Consider the following 13,452-nt stretch of genomic DNA (forward strand, 5'->3'; position numbering starts at 1 on the left):
TTTCAATTCACTGTTTCTCAGTGCCTAGAACAGAGCGGGCACTTAGGCGAAAGGTAAATACAAATTAATGACTAGTAGAGAGTGATGCAACTACAAAAGCAGGTAGAAGCTGATGACGAAGACTCGAAAACAGGTCAAGCGTTGTTGCTATTTACATTAGCGATCCCCTTCAAGAACTCTAAGTACCGAAATGCTGACTCTTTACCTTCTCCTAGGTGCATAGAGCGTGGGGTGGACGGAAATTGCTGGCTTTGGTCATCATTGTAACCCCAGCGCCTGGAGCAGTGTCCCGCACATCGGTGAATATCGAATGACTGAGTCCTAGGAGTCGCCCTCTCCCCTTAGCCACCCACCTGTAGGAAAGGGCCGGCCGCAGGCCACAGCTCCTTCATCAAAGCTTTTCCGTTCGCTATTGCAGCAACTATCGAATACTACCTTGGCTCTTCAGCGGAAGGTAGCGCCTCAGTCCCGAGGGAAATGCTAGGTACCCGTCCAGTGTCCAGCACGTGACAATAAGTATCAGAGAATGAGGCATTAATACAGTCATTATGGAAATTAGTTACCACCTAACTCAACCAGGGAGTCTCACCGGTTCCTCCAGGCTGACAGTCTTGCGCAGCGACCGCACCAGAGCGCGTCAGGCGGGATGACGCAGGCGTAGCTGGGGGGTGGGGCGGGGACAGCTCTCCAGCGCACGCGCGCGGCCGCACTACGGGGGTCAGGCCAGAGGACAGTCGACGCATGCGCGGCCCGCGGGCTTAAGGGCGGCTGCAGCCCGGCGCATTCCAGTCGGCCTGTCAGCCGGCTTTGGGGTGCGGCCTGACGGCTGCGCGGCGACTGCGGCCATGGCAGCAGAGGAGGAGGAGATGGACTCCGCGGATGCCTGTGAGAGGTGAGGGCGGCGGAGGCCGCGTGGGGATTCGGGAGCGCGGGCACCCCCGAGGACTCTAACCTACCTGGCCGCTCTGGCGTCCGACCCCGGCACGAGTCCGCGCGGAGCCCGAAGGAAAAGCTCTCACCCCGGCGGGCGCCCTTCGGGTCTGAGTGTGACCCCAGCCGCGCCGAGAAGCTCTTGACCTCCGCGCTGGGGGCCGCCAGCGAGGTCAAGGAAGCGGCTCCGCGGGGAGAGCGGCAGGGGTGGCACTTGGACGCGGGCTGGTGTTCCACTGAGGTCTCTTTGGGACCAGGGACGGCTGCGGACCCCAGCCCTGCCCTAGCGCGGCGGGCGGGGGTGAGCGGCGTCCCAGCCCCTAGCTCGGGGCGGGGGAAACGGCCGACTCCTTCTGTCCTCTTCTTAGCGCGGTTTCTGTCCTCAGGTAGGGCTGTGCTCAGTCCAGCCCGGGGGAGAAAGAAAGTGCCGCGAGGCCAACCCTCTCCGGAGCCTGGAGGAAGTGGTGGCACTTCCTACGGGGCAGTGTTCTAGTTCACCGCTAAAGCCGCGGGCCACAGGGGGTTGTGGGGAAGGAGGAGCCCAGAGTGGGGGAAAGGGGCTCGGGGATGTCTTTAGGTTTCAGAAAATGTTTAACTTACACTTTATAAAAAGAACGTTAACACGGTATGGATAGCCAGTTCACAATCGTCTCTCAAACGGAGATGATTTCATCCTTTGGTTCCAAGTGTTCTGGTGTTACAGGAGAAAGGTGTATGTTTGCTTTTCAGAAGACACGTGTGTAGGAAACTTCATGGAAGTGGGAGGACAGAAGTCTAATAGGAAGCTTTTTTTTTCCTTGAGATTTTTATTTTATTGAAGTATAGTTGATTTACAATGTTGTGTTTCAAGTGTAGAGCACAGTGATTCAGTTATGTATACTTTATGTGTTATATATAAAATATACTTAAATATATAAAACTTATAAAAATATGTGCTTTATCAGATTTTTTTCCATTATAGGCTATTGCAAGTTACTGAATATAGTTACCTGTGTTACCTGTGTGTTATGGAGTAGGTCCTTTTTGTTCTTTTTTTTATATATTATAGGGTGTATCTATTAATTCCAAACTCCTAATTTATCTCTCACCTTGTTTTACCTTTTGTTAACCATGTTTGTTTTCTTTGTCCTTAAGTCTGTTTCTGTTTTGTAAATATATTCATTTCTGCCATTTTTTTAGATTGTAAATATAAGTGATGTCATATGATACTTGTCTTTAATTTCCTTCACTTAGTATGGTAATCTCTAGATCCATCCATATTGCTGCAAATTGCAGTATTTCATTGTTTTTTATGACTAATATTCCATTGTGTGTACACACACAACACCCCCCCCATATCTTCCTTATCCATTTATCTGTTGATAGACATTTAAGTTGCCTCCATTTCTTGGCTATTGTGAATAGGGCTACTATGGACATTGAGGTTCATATATCTTTTTGAGTTAGGGTTTTCATCTTTTCTGGTTGTAAACCAAGGACTAGGATTGCTGGAGCATATGCTAATTATTTTTAGTTTTTTAAGGAACCTCCATACTGTTTTCCTTAGTGGTTGTACCAATTTACATTCCCATCAACAGTGCAGAAGGTTCTAATGGGAAGCTTTTTGATATACAAATATAAGTTTAAGCAAAAAAAAAAAAAGGAGTTCCCGTAGTGGTGCAATCCTGGCCTCGCTCAGTGGGTTAAGGATCCAGAGTTGCTGTGAGCTGTGGTGTAGGTCACAGACGGGGCTTGGATCTGGTGTTGCTGTGGCTGTGGCTGTGACTGGCAGCTGAAGCTCCTATTAGACGCCTAGCCGGGAACCTCCATATGCCCTAATAAGCAAAAAAAAAAAAAAAAAACCCAAAAAAACAAATATACTAAGTTTATATGAATCTTTTCTACCTATAACTTCATACAGTTGTAGAAGATGAATAGCAGTTAATTAGGGGAAAAATTAAATTGCTGTGAACATTACTGCCTTATTTGTCAAGGTTAGTCATTTATATTGGAAAGTAAATAAACTTCTGTTCTTCCCCCCCATATGTGTTTAATATTTTGACAATTCTAGTTCAAATGTTGGGAAAAATTTGCATATGAAATAACCTAAATGACAGACGATAATGTGGAATACCATGATAGACAGGAGTATTTGGAAAGAAGGGAAAATTGTGAAATATTAGAAATTAGGTTCTTCCCTGGAGTTTTGTTTATATGATAAATAGGTCTGTTGTTCTGGTTTGTTGATGAACTTCCTTGTCATATTGAGGTAAGATGCTGAATGTCAAGTGAACACAAGTAGGAACTTGTAGGAAGTAGGAAGCTTGTTACCACCTAGTTTGTGGCAGCATTTTTGGCTCTGAGACTACTTTTATGAGACTCTTTGGCTTCATGTTGTTGTGGGACTTGGGAGTCCAGGGCACAACTGTGAAAGGAGTTCATGGTTTTGGGTGATAGCAGGAGATCACTGGGTACAGATTGTAAAACATCCTTAGCCCCTTGATGAGATGGATCACCTTGGACTCTTGCCAATACACTTGATCATTATACAAGCTGGTATGGCCTTCTGAACCGTACTAGGCAAGTACCTGCTCGTGCTGGGTGTTCCCTAATGTTCATATTAAACCTAAGGTTGACCTTGTGTGCTCAATATTACTGTTCCCATTTTTCAGTTGGGACTGCAACTGGGACTACTGCTAGTGCCCCATCAGCAAGTAAGAAGGATAGAGTGGATCCCTCTAGGTGTTTGGATGTAGTCTAAGGAGTTTTCCCCATGTTTTTGCTGCCTCTCACTGAGATTGGGCCTAGTAGAATGTTTGGTTCTTGTTTCTCTTGCTTATTCTACTGACACTTCACTTCATTATTTAATCCTTCATTGATACAGAGGTCGCTTTAAATTTTTGTTTGTTTTTGTTTTTCTAGGGCCACGCCCACAGCATATGGAAGTTTCCAGGCGAGGGGTTGAATTGGAGCCACAGCTGCTGGCCTACACCACAGTCACAGCAACTGGGGATCCAAGTCACATCTGCAACCTACAGCATAGCTCATGGCAGTGCTGGATCCCTGATCCACTGAGCAAGGCCAGGGATCGAACCCACATCCCCATGGATACCAGTCAGATTTGTTTCTGCTGCACCATGACAGGAACTCTTAAATTTTTTTTAAATTTTTTTAAATAGGTTTATCAATAGTAGAACTATCCCAAGAGTCAGGTGTATTGTGGGAAAACTGAAGTCTTGAATTAAGTTTCCTATTAAGTTCAGATTTAGATGGGGAAATGACATTAACAAAGGAAACGGTTATAAAATGGTCCTCTGAAGGCTTTTTGGAGTATATGATTCTTGTTGTTTCCTTTGTAACTTTCTTAGTGAATACAGACATGCCTAAGGAGCCATTTGGCTTTCAACATGTAACCATTTTCAGTTGCAATGCAATTGAGAAAGCTAAATGTAACAAGAGTTGGGTGTACTTCTGTGAATTGCTGCAAAGTTTTCCCAGAGAATGGTTTTTTTTTTTTTTTTTGTCTTTTTTTAGGGCCGCACCCCCAGCATATGGAGGTTCCCAGGCTAGGGTCTAATCGGAACTGTAGCCACCAGCCTACGCCACAGCCACAGCAATGCCAGATCCGAGCCACGTCTGCGACCTACACCACAGCTCATGGCAATGCTGGATCCTTAACCCACTGATCGAGGCCAGGGATTGAACCCGAAACCTCATGGTTCCTAGTCGGAATCATTAACCACTGAGCCACGACGGGAACTCCCCAGAGAATGATTAAGTGTCAGTTGCATTTAGAGGAAAGTTGTAATGGAATTGCTGTTACAGTGTAGACCATAGAATAGGTAGTTTGCAGTGGTGGTCTGGAGTTATTGCTAAATTTTCAGGAAGTTTCCCAGCCATTGGCAGCTTGAACTCAGCCATGGTGGGATTGAACCCACGTCTTCATGGATACTAGTTGGGTTCGTTACCACTGAGCCACAATTCGAACTCCTATTCTTCCCACTTTCTAAATGTATTTTTCTCCAAGATTGTATCTCCATCTATGTTTTCATTTTTGCCTTGTTTACTCACACTCTTTGAACTATCCTCTCTGTGGAGAGGGCTGAAATCTCAGGATGGAGCCTCTTCAGTAGTCTAGTGATGTTTCTAGATTCACATGTTTGCAATTGAATCCTCAAATGTAACATGTGAGACCAGGATCTCATCTGCACCTCATTCCCCTCAACTAAGTAATACAAAAAGCTCAGTTCTTCCTCCTGATGGCCCTGTTTTTATTACTTAGTTATTTAGGTTCTTATGGTCATCCAGGTTAAGAACTCAGGCACTATCTTTCCCCGACCCCCTTCATTCCTCCAAATACCAAATCTTTTACCAAGTTTAGTAGGTTCCAAGTACAACATCACCTTTCCATTTCCACTGTCACCTGGGAACCACCTGGTTTAGACCCATGTTACTCCTTTTTCTGGGTTATTGCACGCTTTGGTAACATGTTCTGTTCCTTTTCTTTCAATATAACTTATTTTATAAGTTACTTCTATATCCCCAAGAGGAACAATCTTGTTTGTAGCAAAGCCGCTCAGTGGCTTTATTTTATGTCCTCAGCCTTCAAAGTCCTTTGCAAGCAGAGTGGTACCTATCTTTGGAGTCTTATTTCCTCCCTTGGGCTCTAGCCAAGCTGTATCTTTCATTGTTTCCTAAACATGTTCCTTACTAACCTCCTGTTTCCTCGTAACTTGGTTCAAGTTGTTTTCTCTGACCCAAAACAGATTATCTCCCTTCTCTAAAGATCCATAGGTTTTTCCTGAACTTTCTTTGTGGCACCTACCATGTTTTAATAGTTTTTGTATTTGTTTTGTCAGCTCATTGAGGACAAAGCTTTTTATCTTACTCAGATGTCTGGTAGAGCCTAAAGGGGCTTTATAAATAGAAAGCTTCAATAAATTTTAAAGAATTAAACACTTCAACTATTGTAAACTTATGCTGACACAAACATTAAGATCAAAAACTTAGTACTTGATTAATCATTTTGCATTTTTGACTTAAGTTTTTTCATCCTGAGATATCCAGAGGACATTAGAAGATATATAAGAAATTCAAAGTTTCAACTTGACTAGGGCAAGTTTGAATAATAAGAATCATGAACTTAAATTGTATTGAGGAGGTTGGAAATATTCTTTTCCTTGACCTTGGATAAACCAACAGGGAACCATGCTTCAGTATTTTGCATGTTCTCTAAAATGCGATTACAGACCAGGAAATGCAGATTTCAGTCCTGTGACAAAGAACTTAAGATTTTAAAATCCCATGGATGATACACTTAGTAAAAACAACATTGAATAATATATTTAAGAATTACAGGTATCTCTAAGTGGGTCCTTATGTATTTGACTAATTTTATTTTTAATAGCCATTTAGAAATAGTGTATCGCTTTTTAGTCTTAACTCCATAGTCCTATGATTTCTTCTCCTGATTGTGAATCATTTTTAAAAAAGTGTAGAAAGGTGATTTTATTAAAACTCATTATTCAGTTTGAGACTTAGAGTTTTTAATTTTTATTTTATCTAGTGGATGAACTTATTTTGGAATTAATGCAGAATGTCAATTGAATTTGTTAAATGAGTAAATCTAAAAGTAACTTGTAGATTCTTTGATTATATATGTTGTTGATGCTCTGACTGATTCCATTATGGTTTGTTTACTGTAGGAGAGAAAGTAGGAGACAACTGGTAGAAAATATTCCCAGCACATGGCTATGTCTAAACACCTATTCTCCAACTCTAAGTCTTTAAAAGTTACAAGTTAGGAAGGTAACATTTAAAAATTGTATAAATTTTTAAAAAAATAAAAAAATTATAGAAAGTGTAAAAAAGTAAAAGTTACAGGTTAGAAATGAAAAAAAGTTAAAAGAATGCTAATTAATGTGTTAAAATATATTAGAGGACCTGTGTTGTCATTGATCTAGTGGTTTTGGTAATTCAATCATTAGTATCATTTATTTAAAATGACATGTTAGTCACTTAAATTATGATTGTGTGGGACATACTCTTTTTCTTTCTCTTTTCCAGGATAGGATTTAAGAAGTCATTTCCCAGGAAAGGAGTTCTTGATTTGCCCATGTGTGATAATTTTCATTTTGGAAGTTTTCAGTCATTCGTTAGTTGAGGAATTATTTCAGAGGAACATGTATATTCATACTTCTAATAAATTAGGATTTTTTTTTTTTTTTTTTGCTTTTTAGGGCTGCACCCGCAGATGTGGAGGTTCCCAGGCCAGGGGTCTAATCAGAGCTACAGCTGCCAGCCTACACCACAGCCACAGTAACACTAAATCCCAGCCGTGTCTGCAACCTACACCACAGCTCACGGCAATGCCGGATTCTTAACCCACTGAGTGAGGCGAAGGATCAAACCTGCGTCCTCATAGTTACTAGTCAGGTTCATTTCTGGTGAGCCACAATGGGAGCTCCCTGAAGATTTATAATAAAAATCAGAACCTCATAGTTTAAATAAGGTAGAATACTGTGCTTAAAGCACTTAGAGAAGTTTATACAGAGAAATAATAAAGGTAGTTTTTCTCTCTTGACAGTATTAGTATAGGGATGGAGACCATTTTAAACAAAATTGTAATATAATGAAATTCTCTTTACTTATAACCTAATTCGAAATGTTATTTAAGTGGCCAAGAGTGTGTGGAAATTGGAAATTGACCAGACTTCGGTATATTTTCTTCAGAAAACTTTGAAACCTCTTTCACTGTTTCACAATATTTGCAGATTGTGCAATTCAGATTTAGTAATACTATAGATAGTCAAATGCCTTAGAGAACAAAATAAGAACTACCAGGAAATTTAAATGTTGATGGCCTTAGATACAATGCTAATAAATTTTTTTAAAAAAAGATTATATTGAAATTTAGAGGAAAAAATTCAGTTTTCTCTCTCAAACTTGGGACACTTAAAATCAGATTCTTAAATTAATAAACTCTGTTAATGGTAAGCACATCTTGTTTGGCTTAGAGTTTCCACCTTTAGTGTAGCGTTTTAAGGCATTTCTTATTCAGAAGTCTGCTCACTAAAAAGATTCTTCATATCTATTATAGGTTATAAAACACGATTATTTGGTTTTTTGATTAGAAGCTTTAGGGTTTAGATACTCAGCCTTCAGTTCTCAACTCTTGGGGCTGTGTAGAAAATCTTGGGTGAACATCAGTAAACCTTCCTGTTGTCATAGATGTAGTCCCTATAATGAATGGCTTATCTTTATATTTGACACTTTTGTGTCTTCTGAAATTAAGGCCTCGGCAATGTGTGATGATGTTTATTGTTTATCTGCTTAAATAAATCACAGAACTTAATTTTTGCTTGTGTCTTTATTTTCCAAAATTCTGAGGAGGCAGCCCTGTATCTTGTTCACTGTATTATAGCTACGGTGAATTTTATTTTTACTTTGGATTTTATGACCTTAGAATTATGATTGGATATCTGACAGCTGTAGTCTTGTGTCTTTTGTTCCAATCTCATGTCCTTAGTTCTAGGCTTCCACAGACTAATCCTAGAAATGCAGAACAACTTTGAATGGCAGAGGAGATCTTATGGAAGAGTTAGAGGGTTTCTTTGAAGGTGAGGTCAGTTTACCCCAAGACAGGAAGTGACATTGGATGGGTGTTTTAGAGGGTTAAAGCAGTGGAAGTGGGAAGTTTGCAGGGACTTGTGAACAAAGCATGATCAACCACAGAATGGAAAGGATAGACACCTGCTTTTCACTCTTTAAAAATGTTCTTTTGAAACTATTATGTGCATAACACTCAGTCCTTTTGAATAAGAAGTGGAGGCAGTTTATATAAAACATTGTCATCTGGTAGGGCAAAAATTGATTAGACAAGAAACATTATTGGGACTTAGGGGAGAGAGATGTCTTTACAAAAGTTCAATTAACAGCGAAAAATACTATGTTTTGTTAAATATAGATTTTTCAGTTTAAATATATTTTAGAAAAATTCAACTTAAAAATATCTCCTTGGATGAAAAAGCTGCAGTAGAAATCTGGAGAGTATTGGTGCCTCTCGTGGTTGAAGAGCCCTAATTTTTAATGTTTAAGGCAGTAGCCTTGCAAACATGAAAACATTATTTTGCCCCTTCTCTTTAAGTTAAGCCCATCACTGGGAGGCAAAATGCAGGAAAAGACAATTCTATCCTTTGACAGTTGTTTTTGGGGTTCTTCTGTGGCATAGTGGGTTAAGGATCCAGCAATGTCACTGCAGCGGCTTGGGTCACTGCCCTGGTACAGATTTGATCCCTGGCCTGGGAACTTTCGCATGCTGTGGGCAAGGCCAAAAAAAGAAAGAGAGTTGGTTTTGTGATGAGTGGCAAATAAGTGAAGTAGGCAGGATTCCTTTATTACCAGGTAACATATCACATTTTAAACTCCAGTGCCTTGCACATCATATGTATTCAGAGATTGAATTGTTTTTCAGTCTCTCTGTTTTAAGAATGAAACAAAGATTGTATTTCTGTTTTCCTTGCCTCAACATGTCTATGATGTGAGTGGGAACAACAGTAGGTTATAGTTAAGCTCACTTTTTGTTGTTTTATTGTTACTGACCTCTAATTCTCTTTGGCAAAGAACTGTGCTATTATTTGAAGGATACTTGTTTAAGAAAATTAATGAGATTGAGTTGTAAGTAACTTTCTATTGATATTAGTTTATGTATTTGTGGCCAAACATGGACATTCATGACCATCTGATCAAGGACTTTTTTTTTTTTTTTTTTAAGCTATTTCTTGGGCCGATCCCGTGGCATATGGAGGTTCCCAGGCTAGGGGGCTAATCGGAGCTGTAGCCACCCGGCCTACGCCAGAGCCACAGCAATGAGGGATCCGAGCCGCGTCTGCAACCTACACCACAGCTCACGGCAACGCCGGATCGTTAACCCACTGAGCCACTGAGCAAGGGCAGGGACCGAACCCGCAACCTCATGGTTCCTAGTCGGATTCGTTAACCACTGCGCCACGACGGGAACTCCTGATCAAGGACTTTTTTAATTTTAAACTCCAAAGAGTATGAGATTCTTTTTGTTTAATTGCTTAACAATTGAAAAAATTGTTGAATAAATTGAAAATTTCATTGCTAAAGCCTTGAATTGCTTTTCCTTGATAATTTGTAAATGGGTATATATATATATATATTTACCAATATAATAGCTTTATATATTTACAAATTAATATTAGTAACGTTTGACATCATCTTTATCTTTGATGATAAGTTATAGAGAACACTTGTTGGGTATGCCTAGAGGTCTTATCTCCTGTTAATCCAGAAGATTTGAAACTGGCAGCAGAAAACAATAGAGTTGAGTCTTATTATAATGTAGGCTATTAGGGATCTTCTATCAATCTTTTTTATTATTGAGGTATAATTAACATACACCATTATATTAGTTGCAGGGGTATAACATAATGACTTGATATTTTTGTATATTGCAAAATGATGATCACAGTAAGTCTAGTTAACATCTGTTGCCATGCATAGTTACAGAATATTCTTTTCTTATGATGAGAACTTTTTAAATTTAATCTCTTAGCAACTTTCAAATATGCAGTACAGTGTGATTAACTATAGTTGCAATGATGAGCATTACATCCCCATGACTTATTTATTTTATAACTGGAGGTTGTACCTTTTGACCCCCTTCATCCATTTTGCCTACTCTCCACCTCTGGCAACCGCCAGTTTCTTTTAGCTATGAGCTTATTGTTGTTTTTAAAGATTTCACATGTAAATGAGATGATATGAATTTGTCTTTCTCTCTCTCTGACTTATTTCACTTAGCATATTACCCTCTAGGTTCATCTATTTTGTGCAAATAGCAAGGTTTTTTTATTTTTTATTTTATTTTTTGGCATTTGGCTTTTTAGGGCCACACCCGCAGCATATGGAGCTTCCCAGGCTAGGGATTAAATTGGAGCTGTAGCTGCTGGCCTACACCACAGCCACAGCAACACTGGATCCATGCCGAGTCTGTGACCTACACTGTAGCTCATGGCAACACTGGATCCTTAACCCCCTTAGCAAGGCCAGGGATCAAACCTGCATCCTTATGGATACTAGTCGGGTTTGTCAGTCACTGAGCTGCAATTGGAACTCCCAGTTTTTACGGCTAAATAATACTCCATCATACATACATGGCGTATTTTTTTACCATTCATTTTTTTTTTTTGTATTTTTTAATTTATTTTTATTACCATTTTTTTTCTGTCTTTTTGTCTTTTCTAGGGCTGTGCCCACAGCATATGGAGGTTCCCAGGCTAGGGGGTCTAATCAGAGCTGTAGCCACCAGCCTACGCCACAGCCACAGCAACATGAGATCCGAGCCGCATCTGTGACCTACACCACAGCTCAGGCAACTCCCAGATCCTTAACCCACTGAGCAAGGCCAGGGATTGAACCCACAACCTCATGGTTCCTAGTCAGATTCGTTAACCACTGAGCCACGATGGGAACTCCTACCATTCATTTTTTGATGGACACTTAAGTTGTTTCCATATCTTGTCCATTGTAGTAATGCTTTAGTGAACTTGGAGGTGCATATATCTTTTCAAGTTAATATTTTTGTTAAATACCCAGCAGTGGAATTGCTGGATTATATTGTAGTTCTATTTTTTTGAGGAATCTCCATACTGTTTTCCATAGTGGTTACACCATTGTACATATCCACCAACAGTGCAAGAGTTCCTTTTCTCCATATCCTCTCCAACTTGTTATTTCTTAACTTTTTGATAATAGCCATTCTAACCAGTGTGAGGGGATATCTCACTGTGTTTTTAATTTGCATTTCCCTGATGTTAGTGATGTTGAGCATCTTTATAGGCCTGTTGGCCAGCTGTATGTCTTCTTTGATAAAAAGTCTATTCAGATCCTCTGCCCATTTTTTTAATTGGACTGTTTTTTTGCTATTGAGTTGTATGAGTTCTTTATATATTTTGGATATTAACTCTATATCAAATTTATGATTTGCAAATATTTCTCCCATTCAGTAGGTTGCCTGTTCATTTTGTTGATGGTTTCATATTCTATGCAGAAACTTTTTAGTTCGATGTAGTCCCACTTATTTATTTTTGCTTTTTGTTGTCTTTGCTTTTGGATTCAGATTCAAAATATCAGCAAGACCTGTGTTAAGGAGCTTACTGCCTATGTTTTCTTTTAGGAGTTTTTCACCTTCAGATCTTCAATTAAAGTCTTTAATCTGTTTTGAATGTATGAAGATATTGGTCAAGTTTCATTCTTTAGCGAGTTGCTGTCCAATTTTCCCAACACCATTGATGAACGGGACCCCATTGTATGTTCTTGGCTCCTTTGTTGTAAATTAATTGATTGTATATGCATGGGTTTATTTCTGGGCTCTCTATTCTGTTGCATTGTTCTATGTGTACGTGTTTATGCCAATACTATTACTGTTTTAATAACTATAGCTTTGTAATGAGATTTTAAATCAGAGAGTGTTATGTCTCCAACTTTGTTGTTCTTCCTTAACATTGCTTTGGCTATTTGGGGTCTTTTGTGGTACCATACCAATTTGAGAATTATTTATTCTATGTCTGAAAAAATGGTGTTAGAATTTTGATAGGAATTGCATTAAATTATAGATTGCTTTGGATAATGGGGACATTTTAACAACATTCTTAACAATCTGTCAGCATGGAATATCTTACAGTTTCTTTGTGTCTTCAGTTTCCTTCATCAGTGTCTTAGGGTTTTCAGTGTACAGGACTTTTAACCTCCTTATTTAAATTTATTCCTAGGTATTTTATTCTTTTTGGTGAAATTGTAAGTTAGATTGTTCTCTCTCTCTCTCTCTCTCTCTCTCTCTCTCTCTCTCTTTCTCTCTCTCTCTCGCTCTCGCTCTCGCTCTCGCTCTCGCTCTCGCTCTCGCTCTCGCTCTTTTTTTTTTTTGTCTTTTTGCTATTTCTAGGGCCACGCCCGCAGCATATGGAGGTTCCCAGGCTAGGGGTCTAATTGGAGCTGTAGCTGCTGGCCTACACCAGAGCCACAGCAATGCGGGATCCGAGCCGTGTCTGCAACCTACACCACAGCTCACGGCAACGCCGGATCGTTAACCCACTGAGCAAGGTCAGGGACCGAACCCGCAACCTCATGGTTCCTAGTCAGATTCGTTAACCACTGTGCCATGACGGGAACTCCTTTATTGTTTTCTATATATAGCACCATGTTATCTGCAAATAGAGGCAGTTCTTCTTTTCCAGTTTGGATGCCTTTTATTTCTTTTACTTGCCTAGTTGCACTGGCTAGGACTTCTAATATTGTGTTGAATAATAGGGATGATGGTGGGCATCCTTGTCTTGTTCCTGTTCTTAGAGGAAATGCTTTCACCTTTTTACCACTAAGTATGGTGTTAGCAGTGGACTTGTCATATATGGTCTTTATTATACTGAGATTTGTTTCTTCAAACTTTGTTTTTTAATCATAAAGGAATGATGAACTTTGTCAGATGCCTTTTCTATATCTGTTGAGGTGATCATATGATTT

The 13,452-nt window shown here is 39.9% G+C and overlaps 1 protein-coding gene across 1 annotated transcript in view; it reads left to right on the plus strand.

The window, feature by feature from the left end:
• The first annotated feature begins 731 nt into the window (after nucleotides 1–731).
• Nucleotides 732–13,452, plus strand: part of ABHD5 (abhydrolase domain containing 5, lysophosphatidic acid acyltransferase) — a 50,491-nt gene continuing 37,770 nt past the window's right edge. The window contains exon 1 of the mRNA XM_047771382.1: nucleotides 732–892. Coding sequence (XP_047627338.1) covers nucleotides 846–892 — 47 coding nt within the window. The 5' untranslated portion in view covers nucleotides 732–845. The remainder of the gene's footprint in view (nucleotides 893–13,452) is intronic.

This window comes from Phacochoerus africanus, chromosome 1 (genome assembly GCF_016906955.1).
Source record: "Phacochoerus africanus isolate WHEZ1 chromosome 1, ROS_Pafr_v1, whole genome shotgun sequence".
In the NCBI taxonomy this organism is placed as follows: Eukaryota; Metazoa; Chordata; class Mammalia; order Artiodactyla; family Suidae; genus Phacochoerus; species Phacochoerus africanus.